Raw genomic sequence first — 23,450 nt, 5'->3', positions numbered from 1 at the left:
ATAAAACTGTAATGGGGGTATTAGTGAAGATGGGGAATAAACATAAATTCATAAGAAAAGACATTAACAAAAAAGAGCAATTTTCTTATAAACAATATATTAATCTATAAACCTATTCTCTTATTCTTCTTAAATTGTAGAAAATACCAAATATAATTAGAAAATACGTATTCAAAACATGCAAACCACTAATTTTCCACTTGTAAAAAGCTTGATTCAAAAGCAATTTACTTTATGGTTTACTTAAGCTTTGCAACTATATTAAAATATGATAGTATATACACAACAGCTTGTTAACAAGATTATCATAACATTAAAATCATAATGTGGCACTTCAATTATGGATACTTAAAATTAAAGCTAATCCTCACAGTACCAATTTTTATCTCCTAAATAATTTTAGCTATTAGCTGCTCATTCAAAGTCTGTATCTAAAATGATAAGTATTCTAGAGTAAGACTTAGCTCGACACTTTTCTATGGTAAAAAAGCTGCACCCTTTCTTGTCTTTAATACACAATCTTTGCTGCTTGGGAAAGGATTTTTTTTTTCTCACTAGTTTAAGTTATTTTTATATTGTTTCTTATATTGTTACCTTCCATAGAAAAAAATCCTATATACCAACTATTTATATTTTCTTTTCCAGTTTTGTGATCCTAGTTGTCTCAAAATTTCACAAAAGTATATTTACAATGTTAATTTCATTTTTCTGCAAAACTGTTTTCAAATAAACATTGTTTAGGACTTGGCAGACGCCAAGTTGAATGAACAAATGCTACATTAAGGAATATGAGAGCATATTTTAAAATATATAATTGAACTAAACAATACCTGATTTTATCCGTGCTTCTGTCTCAAAAAATTTACAATTGATAAGTATGTAATCCATATATTCCACATTCAAGTTTAGTGTTCAAAGTGGAAAAAATGATTGTAAATCTACTGAGCTCTCCATTTAGTATACTAACTGCTGCCAATGCACAATTAATCCATAAGTATTAATTCTAAGCTTATATTTGTTATTAAACATTAGTGAGCATTAATGCAGAACTTTCCTTCTACTCCCCATGAGTGCTGAAACGAAATAAATTGTATTTCACTCATATGAAGCTGAGGGTCAAATTTTGCTTTCACTCCTTTTGGAGGGAATGAAGTAACATCATACCTCTGGGTACACAGATGGTCCCAAATGTGGGTATACAGTAGTGTGCATGCTGTATGCTTGCAATATTTGTACATCTGCACACATGTATATGAAAATATGTTAATATTTTATGTAATATATTAATATTATGTAACTAACTACATCTAATGTAACAGGCAGTTGATTACATATATTTTCATGCAATAAATCATTTTCCTAAAGTCTATCTTACATTTTCTAAGTTGCATTTCAATGATCTTTCTTAAAGTAATTGAATCATCATTATCTAGAAAAACAAAGCAAGGTTGGTTGTTCAACCCAGATGTTAGGTGGCATAAACCAAATCCAGGAATCACTGTGGGCACGGTGAAATCTGAGACTTTCTACAGCAGAAATGATAAAAAGACAAAAAATTCATTCTGCATAGAAAAGAGAATACTCTTGTGATATGGTAATTGGGGTCAGAGTACTCTCTGCTGGTCCATTTAGTGAAAAATATAGGGAAATATCATTATGATAGTATCAAGAAATTTCATTAACATGGATAGCTAACCAAAAGCATCTGTAAATCCAATTTCACACATCAAATTTTAATATAGTTAAAAACATACACACAGCATTTCTGATTATAAAAGTAACTTATATGTCTGACAAATTCTAAGGCAAAATGTAAATGTCAAATCAAGTATAATCACTGATATTACAAAAAACATTCAAGTTTTTAAAAACTTGAACAGACTATTTGTGCTATTTTTTTTAAAAAAACTGATTTATCTAGAAGTATTTTGTTAATACTTTATTTTTATTCTTAACTGCTGTTCTAATTTTCTTATAATCATATTCATGTTCTAAATTACTTACTCCCTTCATTAGTGATAATTATACTAACTTCTCTCCATTTTTTTCTCCTATGAAAGAATTCCACTGAGTTTCCTTGTACATAAAACTTTGTAATTCTAAAAGATATACAAATTAAAAGCAAAGGAATTTCCAAATTCTGCCACACTGAATATTTCTTTGACAGGGAGGGCGAGATAGATGAGAGACAGAGTCGAGGTTAGATAGAGAGAGAGAAGAGACAGAGAAAGAATGTGTATTTGTAGATACACATACACACATTTACATATATGTGTAATATATGCACACACATTTATCTACAAGAACAAGATTAAGTGGGATAATTACAATATTGTTATCTTCAAGTATAATTCAGATGAACAAAATTACTCATAGAGACAGTCTTTTACTCTAGTTATTACAGAAGTACCAGTTAAAGCAACATCAGTGCACTTAAATCATTTGCTTGGCAAGGGATGTGAGATTAATAATAAGATTAAAAATAAAAAGCTAAAACAATACCTACATACCTGGAATAACACAACCCTTCTATCAGATAGCAAACAACCCTTTTCCTACTGGCTATCAATAGGGTGAAATTAACAATGTATTTTTTTTTATTTTAATAAATCTGAAAGGAAAATCTAAAAATTGCCTCTTTTAAGTCTCTGTGAATCTCTCTTGAATCTCTCTTCAGACTTCAGTCTTTCAACAAAAAGTTTTGATTGCTATTTGTATTACTTCTCTACCTCTCAAAGACCGATTCTAAAAGAAACAAGCATAGTGAAACACATTTAGCAATTTTACTTAAATAGTACTTAGAATGTGTCATGTCTTAATACTATTTTCCAAATGTAGGTAGTTAATTTAATTTTTAATTCTGTATTAAAGGTGGAGTTAAATGTATACCTACAAATGTTAACACACACACCAGAAAAAAAAAGCTGAAACATAAATCATACAACTCAACATCACCATCTAGTGACAAAATTCCTAACACGTGACAAACTCAAACAAAAAGGAAGAAGAGAATTCAGATATATTATATCATGGGAGGTCATCTCAAAGCAAAAATCTAAATGTAACATCAGTCATTAAATAGGCTTTACTCTTCAAATAAAGTGCTGATACCTAATTAAGAATGTTTTTATTTCAAATATATAATTTGTATTTCCACAGAGGTATATCCATAGGTCTAAACAACCTGTATTTTGTGGAGCAAATTGCTATGATAAAGCTTCATATCAAATTTTACTTTATGTTTTCCTTGAAAAGTGGTGTTCTGCATGTACCTTTTCTTTTCAGAACTTAATACTACCTATCCTCAAGTTATTTAACTCAAATATATGCCAATTTCACATTTCTAGTGCACATGGCCCACAACTGCCTCAGGAACTGAGATGCAGGCAGAGACACAATGTCAGAAAAGGTGCTACTTTTCCTGTTGATGTTAGACATTTATAGAGGGGTAAGATTTGCAGAATATAATGCAGAAATCAAATCACATTGACATGATAAGAGTGCTGAATTAAAGAAAATATCAGGAAAACACACTGAAATTTTTATTTCTAAATTCACAATTATCATTCTACAGAGGAGATTTAACCTAGAGGGGAAGCATTTCTCTTGCCCTTCAGAAGTTTTTCTTACGGCATCATTTTCAGAAATCCTGTTCAATATTTCCATACACCCATGGAACTAAAATGAACTTTGTATAAGCTGGAAAGGAATATTTCCACTGTTATTCTACATTTTAAAACTAAACAAAAAAAATGTCCATTCCTAACTATTATGTATGACATATATGCATTCTTTAAAATAAACTCTATGCATACTGGAGGAAAATAATGTACACAAAATTAGAATACTCTGTTTTTGCCATATTAATCTTTGAAGAGAATTACAAGCATTCTCTTCTCTATTATCCTGTTATTCATAGTAATTCTATGAAGTTTTTAATCCTATTTTAGAAAAAGTTTTTAACCCTATTTTAAAAAAAATATTAATTTACCTAAAATCATAGTTGGAGTATATCTGAATTTTATCATATCCCAAGGATTCAATAATATTCCATTTTTCCACTTGTTACTTCATTATTTTTCTACTAATTCATAATATGATCACATTACAGAACATTTAGAAAAGAAAAGTATATCTCAGAGAAGTATCTGTAAGCATCATGGATGTAGTAACCATTTTGCTACATCTCACTTTTTGGTTCTTTATATAATTTTGTTTCTGAGTAATTTTTTTTTTGACAATTACAAGAATTCCTGTGTCCCTAAAACACTCTAATAGAGATCATTTTAATGTCCAGATTAATTAAATATGCTACAATTTGCAATTTCATCAATGTAGATATAACATATAAAACAGACATAATAAATATGTTTATGTAACACTAAATATATATAAATCTTCCCATTCTTATTTGTTTTCTTAATAATAATCAGATTCTATTCAATTTTCTTATTATTATATTCCATATCTGAGAAGCAGATTTCTATTTTCCATAATGTCTATGTATTATAAATGATGCATTTTAAGAATTTAAATTAATATGAAAAGGATGTTTGTTTTTAGACTCTTAGTTCTTATTGATACACTCCTTTCCTTAATGCAGCTATAATTTCCACCTTCTCTTGAACTTAAGATCTTGAAGTTAAGATGTGAAAATGGTTCTTTCCATGCCATCTCTAGCACTCAGAAATATCCTCCCCACTGACTTGCAGTAACATCAGTAAGCAAGAAATTAGTACTTTTTTATGTAATTTATATTATATTAGCCATTAGAGTTAAATATTTTCAAGGGTTACTTAATCAACTGCCAATTATCTGTTGAGTTTCTACTCTTTTTGAATCTGTAAACACAGAGCAATATCATACACTGATATCATAATTTTGTGACTTTTTCCTATAAAGAGAAGTTGTTTTAGTGTAGTCAAAACACACAGATTTCTCCAACTGCTTTTCTGCTTATTATCCTTTTCCCCATCCAAACTTCAAAGGGACAATCATTTCCGTAATCTATTAAGTTGTTTTTCATTTATTTTATTCTGCCCTTTGTAATATATGAAATTTCTTTTAACATGGATGGTTAATGTAAAATGATTTCCTTTCAAAAGAGCAAAACAACAGTCTCAGTCACTTTCTGAATGAATTTAACATTCTTGTTTGATTTAATGTACTTTACATTATACTAATTTGATAGGATCTATATCAATTACAACCACTAACTGGTTGTAGACAGCTCTTAGAAAAGCTCATGAATTTCCATCTTTCATTCACATTACAAAATTTTCTTATTGATCCCTACAGTACTCTTATTAACTTTGTGGAGCTTTCTGTATAAAGTCATGACGTTGGAAAATAAAAATCACTGTCTCATGAATATCAAGTCATACCTGTCAACTTTGGTTCTACATCCATTACGACACTATAAATTAATCTTTTAATCTACAGTTTTTTAGGTAAAGTGTGTGTGTAATGCATACAGGTAACGTGCATCAATACAGTTTATGTAACCTTACCCTTACTTGTTCACTGATACTTAAATTTCATCAGTGAGATGTTGAATGTTAAGTTAGTAGCTCATAAACACCTCTCTCTAGAGTGATGCTGTCCAAACCATAGCCATGAACTGCAAGAAACTACATTTAAAATAATGAATATTAAGTAAAATTAAACTTCCAGGTCTTCAGTTACATTAGCCACCATCAAGAGCTCTCAGGCACCTATGGCCATTGTCAGTCAGACTGAACAGCAGGTAGCAAATATTTACATCAGTGCAGAACATTCTATCGGGAAGCACAGAACTGGGCAGCAGATGCCTCTCTTAGCCTCAGAACACTGGCAGGAATGCCACCACACTCTTCTCATTACAATCCCAACTTACTCTGTGGGATGTTAGTGAAACATCTGAAAACCTAGGCTCTTCCTGGTGGTGCAGAAGGTTAAAGCACAGCACTAAGAAGCTAAAGCCACTTCTGCATGAGTTCGATCCCCACCCTGGAGGTGACCCACATGGCCCAGCAGACCTCTCCTGACGTGCCTGCTGCTCCCCTCAGCAATGTACTTCATTGATCTGCCTGTTCTGTTCCCCACTTTGTCTCTGGCAAATCCACTCGCTGCCCCTGTACCTCTGGCCTGTATCCCAGTTCTGTAAGATTAAATAAAGAAATCTTGGGGAAAAAATCTGAAATTCTAAAGTATGTTTCTTTCAACATATATTTCCATAAGTCGAATAATTTCTTAGATATCTAAGTAGACTCTTCTCCTTTCTGAATCCATGCACTATTCTTGGAAATCACATGAACCTCCTCTGGCTGCAAGTATGAAAATGCTAACAAGTTCCACATGTACACATCAACCCCCAGTCTTTTTCCTAACTTGCAAAATTGCATTTCCATCTGTCTATTGCGAATATACACAAAAATTTGCTTAGCTCTCTCAGATTCAGATGCAAACCAAAAGCCTCTTCCTCAATGCACTTACTTTTTTTGTCTCTCCCTGTATCAGTTAAAGCACAGCATTTCCTTCAATGTCATTTCACTGTAACATTAATGAGAAAAAGAAAAAAAAAATTGCTTCCCAGGAAGGACTATTGTCTTGTGGAATTTGCCCTTGTATGGGTTTTCTCCAGGTACTCTGTGGATTCCTCCCACAGACTAAAGATGTGCACATAAGGTTCACTGGTATGTCTGAAGTGCCCCACTCTGTGTGGGATTGGGAGTGCTTCTGAGACAGTAGGGGTCTTGTCCAGAACTGGTTCACCCTCAGCTTGTACCCTGAGCTGCCATGTTAGTCTCTGGCTACCCACAACCATGAACTACATCACATGTAAATGGAAAAAAAAAATAACTAAATGAAGTTTACTGTCCAATATTAGGAATGTTTCAAATCTTTATTCAGAAGTTTAAAGTACTTATGTGACCAGAAATATGCTATAGGAAATTAACTCCTGTTTATATCCTAATTGTTAGGTTAAACTGGTTCTGTCATATGTCATTTTGCTTAATGGAGCAGTTACCAAGAACCTATTAACAAATGTATAAGAGAGGACTTCCTATTATCTCTCCAAATTCTCAAATAACATTTGAGTTGCCCTTGATAAGTCTCCTTAACTTTGTCTTTATCAATAATTCAACAAATAGATCAAACACTTAATCTATAGTAAAACTAATAAAACAACAGAGTACAAAAACTGCCTGGTGGCACTTACTGTCTAGAGGGACACACAAATAAGTTAGGTTTTATAAGAAGAAGAAAACTTAAAATGTTTGAAACTGAGCAGCACACATTAAGTCAGGTTTGTGATTTTTGAGGTTGTTAAAGTCACAAAGTCTCATCAGATATATGTTCTAAATATTGCTAAATTTCTCAAACAAGCTTACCTCTATGATCCTTACACTTTCTACCTTTATCTTAAGGAAACTACTGATCTCCAATTCTCTCCTTCCTCCACAGTGTCCTCCACTGTACTTCCAAAACAAACTTAAAATCTTTTTTTCCAATTCTGGGAACTGATCTCTAATTCTCTTCTTCTTCCACAGTGTCCTCCACTGTGCTTCCAAAACAACCTTAATTTTTTTTTTCCAATTCTGTGAACTGAGCTGTAATCTAATTAAACACCCACTTTATCAACCAGCACATTCTAGAGTAGGTTGCTGCTCTTTGCTCTATTTACAGGGCCAGCTACAAGATCCTGGGATCAGGAGGAAACATAGACCAGGGTCTGAAATGGTCTAGGAGCAGGAGTACTGAAAAAACAGGTTCAAGATGGCACTTCTCTTAAACTGACCACGCAAAGCTACTGTGTTGAGCGAGGGCTGAATCCTCTTTTTTTCATTTGTTCTAAGTTAATAGAAATACAAAAACATTAGTAAACAGTAAAATAAACCCAAGTTGGTGAAAAGCCACAACATGAGCCGCCACAAGATGTCAATCATCAAATTCAGTCTTCTTTGGTGCCAGCTTCTCCAAACTGGATGTGCTCAGGAATTGAACATCATTATAGACTCTTGGGGCCTCTAGAGATGCTACACTTAAAGCATGTGAGAGAAGAGGTTGGCCCCTGGTCCAAGCGATGCTTTGTCCATGAACCAAGAGGAAGTGAGCAAGGTGGTTTGGGAACCAGGTAAAAGAGGATTCAAGTACTGGAGTTCAGAGATTTTCTATCAAGATTTTGATTTTTGTACCTGTCTCCCCTACTAGGCTGATATAGCTCCTGAGGGTAGGGATGATGCAACCATCCTACCTGTAACATTTTCACCTGTTATTCTGCAAAAACCCAATACATTTTATTAAATGATTAATTATATCACTATATGGTATCTTTCTCCCCTGCAAGAATTCTACAATGCTGGGAAATCATCTTCAAAGATTGTAAGATCTTCAAAGGTCCTATCACTCCCTTCCATAAACACCACATATTGACTCCCTCCAACAATTTAAACTTTATCATGATAAGGGAACTCTATGGAACTGGCCTGTTAAATGCTGCAACAAGCACACTTCCAGCCAGTATCAAGAAGCCAGTACATATGCTAATTGATGGTTTCTGGTAAACTGCCGAAATGTTTCTCCCAGTCTCCCCTCTCTCTCAGCATCTAAACTGTCCCCAAATCCTCATCAACCACATACCATTCCACCTCCACTCCAAGATTGTTGGTATATGAGGAAATGTGTCACTGAGGGAAAATTTCCACCTCTGAGTTTTGTGTGAAAACATGCATATTGAAAAGCTTGAAAATTTTGCTTTATAACACTGACTACCCCAAAAATACAACTTGCACCTACAGGCCTCCATATCTAAGCCTGATGTTGTTCTCTAACTGCAAAACCAACCATCTCTCAAGGCTAGATCAAATTTTTCATCCTCTCCCTGGTTTTCTCTCATTCAAACATCCTTCATATAAGGCATGGGTGAGAAAGCATTTACTTTTCTCCTTTTACGTCTTCCCCTATAATTAGTGCAGTCATGGCCTGTAACTTTTCCATAACACACATGTAAAAAGATGAGCCTCTGCTGTAATTTCTAAAGGCAGAAATCAAAATTAAAAAGAGCCGTACCTATATTAAACTGATTGTTGAAAGCTTTTAGTTAGACTTATTGAACTGTGTCTCGTGATTCTAAAATTAAAAATAACATGCATGTGCATGTGTGTGTAATATATTCAACCTATATAAACAAAGTACACAGACACACATATGGTTATATGCTGATTTAAATTATATAGACTACTGCTTTATCTCAAAACATAGGAATCTGAGAGGTTATTCAAACCAGGCAATATTTGTTTTCTTCATTAGTTCATCTCTACTTTTTAATAAGTAGTTTTCTCTACTTTTTATATAGATAAAAGGAGAATGCTCCTAGTATTTTCTAAAATGACAAGAATTACAAAATTTGGCAGAATACAATCATCTCTTCAGATGCAGTACTCCCATAATTCAATTTGTTTTTTCCATAATGACACATTTTCTATACTAATTACATGTCTTTTCCTTATTCATTAAATTTCCCTCACTCAAATCCATTTTCATTCATGCTGCCCCTTTGCAATTCTTTCTATGTTTGGGCCTTCAGTTCTTTTATTCAAAGCTTCAGAGCTGGCATTCTCTTTGTTTTCTTATGTGTCTATGTGTTCACTTGAAACTGAATAGATAAATTCAGAGGATAGCTGTAGTTTTCTAAATAAATACTGAAGTACATGCTTAATATATTCAAAATTATAATGAGCAAGGGCAAAAAAAAAATGATATGTCCAAAGTATAACTATGGTACTTTTAGATAGAGGGTCAAGACTACAGTGAAAAACAGGAATTCATTCATAATTTCTGCACTGGCTTTTTCCATAACATATTTTATTCCTTGTTTTTAATTTACTACTATTTTCAATAACTTTACTTTTCCGAGAATGTCTGATTACATTTTATATAGATACAAATTCTCTATTGTATACTCAGTTTTATTTTTCCCTCTTTTTTTTATTAGTAAAGACATTAACAATAAAATAGGCTCACTTGCTCCAGCTGGTAATTTCTCAGAACTAGTAATATATTATTCCTCTTTTTGTGACATCATAATCATCTATGTAGAAGTACCATGTATCTTTGTGTAGAAGCTACTGTTTCCATTAAATTTAATTACCTCCCCCTGTGGTTTTAAATAGAAGTGGCTTCAAAATGAGGGCAGCTTCTATTAAATTTAATTACTTTCCCCTGCTGCTTGCATGGTAAAAGGGAGGTTACTAAATGAGAGCAGCTTCTAAACTAAAGTATATGGTAACTGTGTGTTAGCAATAACAATTGTATCTAAACTATCCTTCCTGGAAATCTCACAGGCTTTCCTCTCTTTATTTTAAATATTTTCAGTCTTGAAATAAGATTGTAAAAAATGATCATTGATAAAAGAAAACATACTTTAAAAAACAAGCTAGTATCATAAACTAAAAAAGAGTATTTCTGTACCAAAATATCAGAAATTTTTCCACTCAAAGATTCAGACTCAGAACTTTTAATATTAACATTTGCTATTTTCTAGCTCTAGGGATTAGTTGTTTTATTCCTTGCACATTTTAATGACTAGTAAAAAAAACTTCCTTGGTTCTGATCTGGTGGACTTGTAGACTGCTTCCTAGAAGTTATTAGAAAGATGTTAAGTTTGGAGTACCTTCAGAGAAATATTTAGAAACATCAATGTTTAAAAGTAAAAAAAAAAAAAGAAAAGCCACCATACTTATTATAGATGGCTATATTTCACAAAATTTAATCTATATGTTTTATAATAGCATGGAATTGTAGATCAGATTAAAAATACTATGATATAATCCTATAAAATCTAATAGAATATGAAATTTTAAATACCTCTTTTTTAATTAAATATTAATTAGGAGGAAATACTACTCTGTTAAACCATCACTGTACTGTTTTTATATGTCTATATACAGGCAGAATTTAGATGAACAATATTTCCATTCAATCACATGGTTTAGTATAAATATAAAACAAGACACCCCTTAAGCATTTTAAGTAACAAATTAAACATTTACATTTTTTACTGTGCACTGAGGCTTAACATTTATGCAGCTTCAAAACCAAAGTACAGCCTCAAGGGAAGTCTCTCCACTGACAAATTAATACCTTAGAGAACAGAGCTGAATGGTGGCAATGAACTCATTTGTTCCCCCAATAATGAAGAATGACTTTTTCTTTACCACATCTGTGACTGTTGCTATGGTGACCCAGACTTACCTCATTGCTTCTCGGAGAGCTCCTCGCTCACCAAGAGTTGTGTGCTTGATGTCATCAAAATTATTCTCTAGCTTCTCGCAATTCTGAAACATATGAAAATAAAATGCATTAGCCCTCCAACATCATGAAATAAAATTATATTCATGCAATTATGTAAAAATAGAAATAATGCTATTGGTTATGTACTAATGAAAAATGTGTACACTAGTTTAATTGGGTTGGATTCATTAAAACTGACAGCGAAAATTCTACAGTAACAAAATAAAAATATCTAGTGATACAGCAGTCGCAGAAGTCTTTTTATCAGTTTTTCAACACTATATAAATGGAAGAATTAAATATTATATAAAAGTAGTACAACTTGCAGAGAGCTAAAGGTTAGAAACTATTTCTATAAAATAATCTTAAGTATATCAAAGCCAGTTTAAATTCAAAAGACAGTAAGTTTGAGATCATAATAAAGTGTACTTGAGAAATATCGAGTTATAAAAGTATCACTATTTACTGAGATGAAAAGACAGAGCCCAGATATAATGTAATAATAAACTTTCCAACATTTTGAAATCACAAATTTATTATAAAATATTTGAAAGAAATTTATATAAAATAGAACAATTACATGTATATATAACAATCTATGTCCAATTCTTTAAGTACATTTTATCAGGTTCTCAGCAGACTAAATTGAACTTTTGAAGAGATTCTTTTCTAAGGGAAGATATTTTTAACTACATTTTTAACGTTATTTTTCTGTGTAAAACTAAACTATACATGACTGTAAAAATTTTTAAGAACATGTTTTAGACTAAATCTTACACTAAAAATGCATATCCATATGAATCTGTTACTAAGTTAGATTTCATGCAGAATTTAGTGGTAATCAGGTAATAGAATAATCAGAATTAATGTTTTAGTTATTTTAACAAACAAAAATCTAAATGATAAGTTTTTAAATAAAATGTATTCTTTCCACTTTAAATTTTATGCAAGCATCCTGGATTTTAGAAAAATACAGAATTTGGATTAGCAATTTCCTTTTTAAAAATTAATTGATTTAAAATCTATTGGTATATAGACCACTATTTTAAGAACGTAATGTTTTAAGTCAGTCAAATTAAGGCAGTCAATAAGAGTCAAACTAAAGAAGATGGAATGTTCTCCTTAACAGTTATATTTTTTAATTTTAAAATGACAAATGTGTATTTAAGTAATTCTGAATAAAACTTTTTAGATGTATATATTGCAAATATATTGTCTCATGCACTTTTTGGTAGTGTATTTTCATGAAGAGCATTTCTATGTTATAAGGCTATGTTATTGCTTAAATTTATGGTTAGTGGTTTTTGGGGTGCCTTTTAAGAAATCTTTGATTTCCTCTAGGTTTTAAATAACCTTGTAGTTGTAGTTACTTTTTATTTCTTTATGAAGATTTATTATTTTAATTTCATATTTAGCTGGGCAATCTATCAGGGATTGATATTTATACATGATGTGAGATAGAAAATTACACTACATAGGTAATCAATACATCAGTACTATTTATTGAAAAGACTAGTACTTCCTCTACTGCAAATCTGAGGGATCTTTTCAATAAAGTAAGTCACAGAACAGAAGAGTCTGACACTAGATTTATTCTAGTGAACTGCTAAAATTCCTGTGTGTATATGTGTGTCTTCCTGTATTTTAATGACTTATATCAATAAGTCCAAAGCTAAATATGAAAAACAAAGGTGATGGAAAAGCAGCAAAAGATCTGTTAGCCCTACATGAGAATGATTATCCAAATAGTCAACAAAATGATGTTCAACATGCTCATTTGACATTACCTATATATGATGAATATTCATTTTTAGATATACATTCTAGACAAATGCTGATGTTCATTTATTTTAATTCATATACAAATATGTCAATAGTTATATACTCAAAATAGCCAGAATTAGAAATTAGCCAAATACTCAAGACATAATATATGAATTGTGATACTGTGATATGTGGACACTTTGAAAAATTACATCTCAATGAGAAAGAAAAAACTACAGCTACATGGAGTAACTTGTGTACATCTCACAAACATAGTATTGAAAAAGGTGACACACACAGAACACATAAAAATACTATTGCATTTGCATAAAGTTAAAAAATAGACAAAACAAACAAGTACAAGCCAAATGAAAATAACAAAAATTCCATTTATGAGAGCATAAAAATAAAATATTTCTAAATAAATTTAACAGAAGAATCATGAGGCTTGTGCGGTGAAAAAAAGCCTCACAAAAATCTGAAATACTAACTAACAGAAAAGACATCTCATATCCATGATCAGAAGGTTTCATATTGCAAAGATGCTACTATTGTTCCCTAAGTTCATCTAAAGATTCAATGCAATTCCTGTCAAAATCCAAGCTGACATATTTTTCAGATTTTGACAAAATGATGCTAAAATTATATGAAAATGCAAGTGAACCAGAATTGTTAAATCAATTTTAAAAACAAAAGAGCAAACTTTAAGACTGAGATTTCCTGATTTCAAAACTTAACACAAAACTACAATAATCAAGAACATGTCGTGCTCACATTAAAATGAAAGAATAGCACAATGAAATAGAAGTAAGGCTCCAAAAATAAATTCTTGTGTTTATGTTAAAAAAAATTTTCAACCAGCGTGCCAACACTATCTAGTGGGGCAAAGGATAGCTTTTTCAACCAATAGTGCTGGAGCAACTGGAAGCCCATAGACCAAAAAATAGGTCAGACATTAGTTTCATAAAATATAGAGCAATAATTCAAAATGAATCACAGACTTAAATGCAAGAACTAAACATTTTTAAGTGTTTAAAATAAAGTGGAAGTTTTCATGTACTTGGATTAAGCAAAGATTCCTAAGATATACCACCAAGGGCCCTCCTGGTGGTGGAGGGGGCTGCAGCCCAGGAGTGCAAAGCTGGCTATGGCCAATTCAATGGAAGTTCAATTGCCAGCCCTGGAGGTGGCCCACATGGCTCAGCAGACCTCTCCTGACCAGCCCACTGCACCCCTCAGCAGTGCACTTCATCCATCTGCCTTTTCTGCTCCCCATTCTGTCTCTTGTGAATTCTCTCACGGCCCTTGTACCTCTGGCCTGTACCCTCAGTTCTGTATGCATAAGTAAATAAAATCTTAAAAATACATATCTATACCATCAAAAGATAATGACACAAAGCAGCTTGATTGGAGTTATAAAATGTAAATCCTCATTCCTTAAAGAACACTTTTAGAACCCAGAGAATAGAGAAAATATTAGTAAATCATAAATCTAACAATGAGCTTGCATAGGATCAAAGGATATATAAAAATTTACTAATGCAAGACAACTAAGGGTCCTCCCTAGTCACACAGTGGTTAAGTGACAGTGCTATCAATCTCTTGCCAGCCACTGCAGCATGAGTTCAATCACGGGCCAAGTAGCAAACCCACATGACACAGCAGACCTGTCTTACCCATTGTTCCCCTCAGCAGTGTATTTTAGTAAAATCTGCCTGTTCTGCAGCCCAATCTGTCTGTGGTGAATCCTCTCACCCTCCCCACACACAGACACCTCTGGACTATACCCCAGCTACTGTATGCATAAATAAATGAAATAAGTCCTTAAAAAAGAAAAGATAACTAAAGTTCATAAATGAGCATACATTTTGAATATTCTTAAGGAATATGTTAAAGTGATCATTAAGCATATATTTCAGATATTCAAGGAAAATATCTAAAATCATTAGTCATTATAATAAAGCAAATTAAAGCAAGACTGTGATATCACTTATACTCAATGAAATAGCTATACTTGCAATAATGATAAAATAATACATGTTGGCAAAAATGTGGATTTATATGAACCCTCATACAATGCTGGTGGGAATGTAAAATGGTACAGTCAATTGGAAAATAATTTGACAGCTCTGCAAAATTTTAAGCATGAGATTACACCAGAGGGGAGAAACCAAACATTATATAAAAATGAACAATGATCTTTAAATAATATTTAATATTTTAAAATAATAAAATATTAAACATATAGTTACCACATAACATAGTAATTACACACCTATCTGTGAATCTGAAAATGTAGAGAAATGAAATATATGCATAAAAATTTATGTACAAATGTTCTTAACATCCTTACTCATAAAGGTAAAAGAAAGGGAACCTAAGAAACCAATAAAAAGATAAACAGATAAACAAACCTGGTACACACCTACAAAAAAGTCTTATTCAGCAATAAAGGGGAAGTTCTGGTACATTGTATAACACAAATGAGCCTTAAAAATCATACTGACTAGGCCCTCCCAGGTGGCGCAGCGGGTTAAAGCACTGCACTAAGAAGCTAAAGCCACTTCCGCATCAGTTCGATTCCCGCCTGCCCCTGAGGTGACCACATGGCGTGGCAGACCTCCCCTGACCCGCCCGCTGCTCCCCTCAGCAGTGTACTTCGTTGATCTGCCTGTTCTGTTCCCCACTCTGTCTCGGTGAAGCCTCTTGCCACCCCTGAGCCTCTGGCCTGTACCCCAGTTCTGTATGTACAAATAAATAAATCTTTAAAAAAAAAAAACTCATACTGACTAAACAAAAATGTAGACAGTTGCACTGAGTGATTTCACTATGTATAAAGACCAGATGTGTAGGCTGTCAGGGACTGTATGGAGGAGGGTTGGTAAATGACTGCTATTAAGGATGAGGTTTTTCTAATGAAAAGTGTTCTGGAATTAGTGACAATCAATGCGCAACTGTGAATATACAAAAAATTACTGAAATACACACTTCAAAAGAGTGAACTATAATATCCATGAGTTAAAGCAAAAAAGTTAGTAAAAATAGACAAAAATAATATTGGAACTTCACAACTAGTGAATAGAAGATGCACAGAGGGCCTTCTAGGGCACTATTTATTTTGTGAAAATTTATAGAACTGAATAGTTAAGGTGTTTTCTTTCTTAAATACAATTACCTGGAGTAAGAATTTTTTAGAATGGTGTCAAAATTTTGGTTAAGGAATCATAATGTAATCATTTATCATGATAGTTAATTTATTATTTCAATATTATTTTAATTGAGTTAATACTGGTTTTTACATTGTTGTTTCAAAATACACATGAACAATCCCCCATTCCAGCCCTGGGGTATTTCGAATTAAGGTGCACATTTAAAATGCATATACAGAAGTTCAAAATGTTTGAAATGATAAACTTAGCTATCAGCTAATAATAGCAATTCATTAATTACAAAATTCTGTACAAAAGATTCAATTCCCACAGCTAAATCTAATGTGTCCTGATTATTTTTTGACCAAATCACTAAATTACAGATTCTGTTTACAGTGAATAGTCTTAAAGGGTGAAATGCAGTGAATAGGTTATATTTGAAATCATAACAGCAAAGATGAGTAACTAAATGACTTAGGTAGATCTCTGAGAAACTTTTCCAGAAAAATTAATTCAGTTTGGGTCACTGAAGCAGAAATCAAACTAAAACAAGCCCTCAAAATCTGACTACATCCAGCATGGTATGAACAGCAACCATGGAGGGAAAGGCCTCCCCCTTGCTCCTCACACCTCTCTGTGGCGGAGGATGGTTTGTTTCACTCCCTATGTCCTTCACCCTGTCCCAGAACCTTCTTTTCTGTCCTCATATCTGGGACGTAAGTCCTGGGGGGAGGGGGGGCGGTAAAGTAAAATCTGACTGAAGAACTGATGCTACCAAAGGGAACACGGTGACTAGAAGCAGGTGGTGGGAGAGCCCAGTGGATTGTGTTGTTAGTGGGGGGCATGGTGTGACAACATATAAAAGAAGAGATGTGAAACTATCCCCTGAAACATATTCAATGTTGTAAATGATTACCTCGGTAAAAAGAATTTAATTAATTTGTGAAAAGAGATGAGCTTATAGTAATGAGAAAAGGAAAGCTATAGAGAGTATACTAATAAGTTGTAGTTACACTGACAAAGTCAGAGGGGCCAAATGACACTGAGAAATGTCGGGGGGCAATCCTGAGAGAAAATAGCAAACGCTGTACAAAAATGAGCTATGATGTAAAAAATATACAAAAAAATTATTAAATAATTACACTGATTTATGAATGAATACAACAGTTCACAGTAACAATTAAAACGGACATTTTTAGATAAAAACTTTTAATTTTATGTTTACTATAGAATTCTTATGACAGCAAAATAAAATGAAAAATCCTAAATGTTCAAGAATAAGTAAACAGACTTTTAACAAGTCATTGTTTATATATGAAGATACATCATTTTTTCAAGAAATAATATAGAATTAAATATGATATGATTACAATATGGAAACAAGTCATAAAAGACTAGAAATGAAATAGTAATTCAGATTATCTCAGACTGTTGACTAAATAAGGGTTCTTCTTACATATACTGTTCAATGTTTTCTGAAGTTTTAGTCACAGGTTTACATTACTTTTTGCTCTTTTGACTTTGATTTTATTTATTGAATAAATAAATGAGATTTTAAAAGTGTTTTGAAAAGATCTACCTTCCATGGTGAACATGTTATTTTTGGGAAATGTAGTGTCAATGTTAGTATAAGAGAAATTTCACAGCAAACAGGATTTGACTCTCAATATTTCTTAAATCTTTTCTATTAAATCTGTACTTCATTAAGATTTTACCTGTTCTGATACTTGCCAATGAGATCAAGAACATTTTCATATTTCAAATTCATAAAAAATGATGTTTCCAATTATTAGTTTGTTTACTTTTATAGACCAAAACAGAGGCATAAGGATATATGAAAAATAATAAGAGAAAATAAAACCAATTTCATTCATTTGCTACATTCAATATATCATATAAACTTACTACTAATATCTACTACTGAAATAATTAACCTTGGTGGAAGAATACTTGAAAATACCCAAACACAACTAATCAGTATGTATAGAGAATTTGAAGTGTGTTCTTTTTAAATATCAGATATTTAAACTTAATAATGTATGACAAATATCTTCTCAAGATAAGTTTTATAAACTTCCCTGTATCCATTTGCTGTTATTTAATTAGCCAAGTCCCTTTTGGTTTGGTTTGTTTACTTGTAATGCCATTATGTACACAGAATAGGGATAAATGGCTGACATTCTTCATATAGAAAAAAATAAATATACCCTGGAATTATTCATTGAAATCAATTCTCATCTGACAAAAATTTTTCACATAAAATATATTCAAAGAATGTGAATACTACTATCTACAGAAGTGTCAAATTCAGATTGATTCTCCATTGCTTTGTTTGTTTCCCCAAATTAATGATTAATAGAAAATATATATATATATGTTTTTTTCTGTGGTCCTACAATTTGCTTACTTTCTCTGTAATTAGAATATCCAATATGCTTAACTCTAGCTATTGAGACAAATCATTGCTAAGAGTCTTACGCTTAAGTGGAATTTTACATTAAAACTTAAGTGGAAGATAATTTCATAACTTAATTTTTTTTAAACATCCCTGAGTCTGGATATGGAAAACAACATCTAATTTTTTTTAAAGATTTATTTTATGTGTACATACAGAACTGGGGTACAGGCCAGAGGCTCAAGTGGCGAGAGGCTTCATCAGAGACAGAGTGGGAAGCAGAACAGGCAGATCAACGAAGTACACTGCTGAGGGGAGCAGCGGGCGGGTCAGGAAAGGTCTGCCACGCCATGTGGTCACCTCTGGGGCAGGCAGGAATCGAACTGATGCGGAAGTGGCTATAGCTTCTTAGTGCTGTGCTTTAACCCGCTGTGCCACCAGGGAGGGCCCAACAACATCTAATTTTAATTTGACATTTCATCACAAACACTTTATAAAAATGTGGAATAAATAATTCTTTGCTATGAGCATATTTTAATAAATCTCCAAATTTGTGTACAGTATATACACATATCTATACTAACTGGAGTCATTTAATAGAAATAAATGTGTCCTGATAGGATAAGTTTGCCCAGTTTAGTTGGCTTTTAAGAAAATCTTAGAAACTTTGCATTTACCAACAGGGAATAAGAAAACCAGATAGCAATATATCTGAATCTCTTTACTTAAAAACTATTATTTGAGTTAGGGTACTGGCTTTAAGAATCACCATGCTATAAGAACTGTGTGATTGGATCATTAAAATCAATGCAGGGGCCAGACAATTGTACCGCTGTAATTAAGAGAGAATTTTATGATCCAGTTTAGTCATTTAAAGTTAGTCCCTAAACTAGAGCACTATGCCCTTGGCAAAAGCAAGCCACAGAAAACAAACATTTCAGGCAGTCTGCTACCACTGGGTGACATAGTATCTTGGAATCAAAAGCAAACACAGATGGAGTCCACTAAAACCTTCAGTCATCCCAATGTCCACGCTTGACATCCTTTGGGGAAAACTGTATGACAAAATGTAAAAAAGTAAATCTAAAAATAAGCTTTTATCATTTGCTATAACTTACAAACCCTTCCAGAAATGTTAATTTGTTGGCATGTTTCAGGGTGATTTCACATTAAAATTACCATGTGGACCATATTTTGAAAACAAATTATTGATAAAATGTTACTTTTCAAATTTATATTTTTAAAATTTATACAGATTATTTAAAGAATTTCAAATGGTTCCAGATGTTACTATAAAAAAAAGTGTACCCACCTCCTTTTCTATGTGGCAGATTAACAACATAGAGAAAAAAATACAGAAGTTGTCAGGCTTTTTTTTTTTTTTCCCCTTTGATCCTGAAAACCTTCATCACCTTCTTACTCTATAGCAATCATACTGTAATTTTGTACTTTTATCTTTGTTTCCACTTCCACATAGATACAAGTTTATAAAAAATATTAAAGAGTAAAATGATTGAATTTTGAGTTGTTAAATACCCATGCCTAGCATAAACAATAGTATTTGTAGACTGCTTGACTAGTTTTTCCAGTCAGACATAACCATGCTCTCTGGCATCTTCTTGTAAGCAAAAGTCTGAGAAAAACTAGATAGAGAAATCTGAAGTAGCCCCAGAGTTCACTGTGAATTCAGAAATGGAGAGCAGTCAAATTTCTCAGCTGAGAGAGAATCTTCATTTTAATGACAAGAAGCCCAAACTGTAGAGTGACCTCATCTGGAAGTGTATAGAATTAAGTATTTTTCCACAAAGTGGAAAGGGGCCAAAAATGAGCATTAAGTTGACTAGCTGAAAATGATAGAATGTTCCATGTTTTATCCTCTGAGTCTGCTCATGACTTAAAACATCCAATACAACAATAGAAATATAAGTGAGTGATCCTTGTAAACATTTAATGGTCTAATGTTTACCTGGATAAAAAACATAGGTCCTGGCCCTCCCTGGTGGCGCAGCGGGTTAAAGCACAGCACTGAGAATCTAAAGCCGCCTCCGCATGAGTTCGATTCCCGCCTGCCCCTGAGGTGACCACATGGCGTGGCAGACCTCTCCTGACCCGCCCGCTGCTCCCCTCAGCAGTGTACTTCGTTGATCTGCCTGTTCTGTTCCCCACTCTGTCTCTGGTGAAGCCTCTCACCACCCCTGAGCCTCTAGCCTGTACCCCAGTTCTGTATGCACAAATAAATAAATCTTTAAAAAAAAAAAATAGGTCCTAAAATAGTATCTCTTATGTATTTCAAGAACACTATACTAAAATACAAAAGGTATATGAGTTGAATTCTGAGTCAGACAAACATTAGTCCTTTCCTATAATGAGATAAGATAAAGATCTCAAGCAAATAGCATCTTTATCTGTGCATCTTCTTCATAAATAAAATTAAGCAACAGAGATCCACTGGCTGAAAGGCTCACTATCAATAACATTTACCCAACATTAAAGATAATTGTAAATAAAATTGAGCCAATGTCCTACTATCAACATGTCCTCAGCTCAGTACATATGAATTTAAATCAGAGAAATATTATAAATTTATTTTAAGTAACAAATACCTTAACCTGTCTTTATTCTAGGGAATTAATATATATTAGTGAACTATCCCTGAATAATTTCAGGCATAAAACAGGATTCTTATTTTCCGGGACATTAAAACAATTCTAAAAGAATTACCTTGTTCATGCTGATGATTTCTACTTCCTAACTGTCAAGCACCTAAAATTTTCTTTGGTCAAAACAGCAGTCAGGGGGTTTCGCTGGTGGCTCAGGGTTTAAGTCTCAGTGCTATTGGGGAATCACAACCAACAGCCAGTGCAGCATGAATTTGATCCCCAGCCAGGGAGGTGACCCACCTTGAGCAGCAGACCTCTCCTGTCTCACCTCACTGATCCCTTCTGCAGTGTATCTCAGTGGATCTGCCTGTCTTGCTCTGTCTCTGGTGAGTCCTCTTATTCCCATCCCCATACTCTGACTTGCACCTCAGTTCTTATATGCATAAATAAAGATAAATCTTAAAAAAAAAAAGAAAGCCACAACCATCAAGACAGAAGCAAGTTGATGTATCTATCTTTCTAGGAGACTAAAACAGAAACAAAGAGCAAAAGAAAAAGAAAGGGAATATAGAAAGAAAATGAAATGAACATACTACTCAGATTAATTAAATCACAAGAAAAATCAGTGCTTAGTAATAAAAAAAAACTCAAATTAGAAGAAGGTCTGTTAGCCTAGATACCACTAAACAAGCAACTTGGAACACAGAGTACAAACAAAAGGACATAAAAAGTAATAAATTTAACTGCTGACAAGTCTACTTGCTACAACAGGCAAATGTTAACTCCGCATAATTGATAGTAAACTCAAAATCCATATAAGCAATCATGCAAACTTTGAGTGTTGGGAGATACAAGGATGAATCATCTAGAAGTCAGCTAATGTCAAGGGTTTCCTCCCTACTTGGACTTTTCTAGACCTTGCCCCATTTCATCTGCATAGCAATCATAGGTATCGACATTTAACAAATTAGGACAACAGGACTAAAGGGATAAAGACAACTGTCCAGGGTCATGTAACTAAGGAGATAAAGCAAGGGTTTGAATTCAAGCAGTTTGGCATCAGAGCCACTCAAATCCCTCAGAGGATGTTTCAAGAGTAAATTGAGTAAAGTAATTAATAAGTTTCTAAGTCTTCCTCCAGGTACTGGTAAAATTTGATACTAGACTGGAAGATAATAATAGTTCACTAACGAACAGGGCTAACTCTTGAAGCATTCTGTCTTATTTCTATCTAGATATGGTATACTTCACAACATAGGGAAATAAGGAATCCAACATATGCATGTTTAGGCCAAATTAATACCCATAAATATTTTGCATGCAACAGTCTTTATTTGGGTCTGTGACACCACTGTGACAAATATAATGAGCAATTAAATTCCCAAGCTCTCAGATTTTGGCAGCAATTAAAGTAGAAACTAGAAACTAAGCATCAAAAAGAACTGGTATTGGTGGCATCCTGCCAAATGAATCCCCATGGGTTGAGGGAAGGTCTAGAGTTTCAACTGTGATAGATTTTATAGTGTTTTATATCTCATCTGTTTTAAGGACTGGATAAAAGTTAATCAAACAAATGAGAAGAGTATCAACAGTAATGTCAGAGCAAAATAGCACAGGAGGAGATATCCAAATGCTTACAAATTTAAATATGATCACTGAGATTATCTTTGCTTAAAGTATACCAAACAATAACAAATGCAATCGAACATCTACTATACAAATCATATACTGTACAGAGCAAAGGTGGCAGCTTACACTATTAAATTAAATGATATTATCATAGGACTGCTTTTCCTTAATGAGATAATCACAATAACTAGAAATGAGTATATAAGACCTGAAATTTGAATCTTAGCCTGCCCTTAATAAATAAGAAAATTAACTATAATAAATGAGGAAACTCAGTTTCTAAGGTTATAGAAAACTAACTGTGTAGTTCCTAGAGCTTAAATCTCAGAATAAATAACAAAATCCAATTTTGACTCAGAAAAAAAAAAAAAAAAGCCTGAGCATTCTGGATTCTTACAATTCAAAAAAAAATTGTAAGCTTTCTGCTATAAAAAAATGCATATAAAGATACATAAGATTACAACTTGATCATAACCTAGAGAGACTAGAGAAAAAGGAAAGGGGTTGATTCTCCTAGAACAGAGATGTCTACAACTTTACAACTTCTTTGACAAGAGTATGACTTAGAAATTAACTCTAATTTTTCAAATTAAAAGGCTAAAAAGTAGAATTGGCTTAACCCTCAGACCTCAATGTTAT

General features: G+C 32.9%; 1 protein-coding gene across 3 annotated transcripts in view; it reads right to left on the bottom strand.

The window, feature by feature from the left end:
• Nucleotides 1-23,450, bottom strand: part of DPYD (dihydropyrimidine dehydrogenase) — a 728,688-nt gene that overhangs the window by 623,226 nt on the left and 82,012 nt on the right. For all 3 annotated transcript variants that reach the window (XR_001145843.1, XM_004689753.2, XM_012730164.1), the window contains exon 3: nt 11,236-11,318. Coding sequence is in view for 2 of the 3 variants with exons in the window: in XM_004689753.2 (XP_004689810.2) it covers nt 11,236-11,318 (83 nt within the window). In the remaining variant the exon portion in view is untranslated. The remainder of the gene's footprint in view (nt 1-11,235; nt 11,319-23,450) is intronic.

The sequence above is a fragment of the Condylura cristata genome, unplaced genomic scaffold (assembly GCF_000260355.1).
Source record: "Condylura cristata isolate star-nosed mole 26May11 unplaced genomic scaffold, ConCri1.0 scaffold00026, whole genome shotgun sequence".
Taxonomy (NCBI): Eukaryota; Metazoa; Chordata; class Mammalia; order Eulipotyphla; family Talpidae; genus Condylura; species Condylura cristata.
Note: the sequence above shows the minus strand (reverse complement) of the source record. Positions and strands in the feature narration are given on the sequence as shown.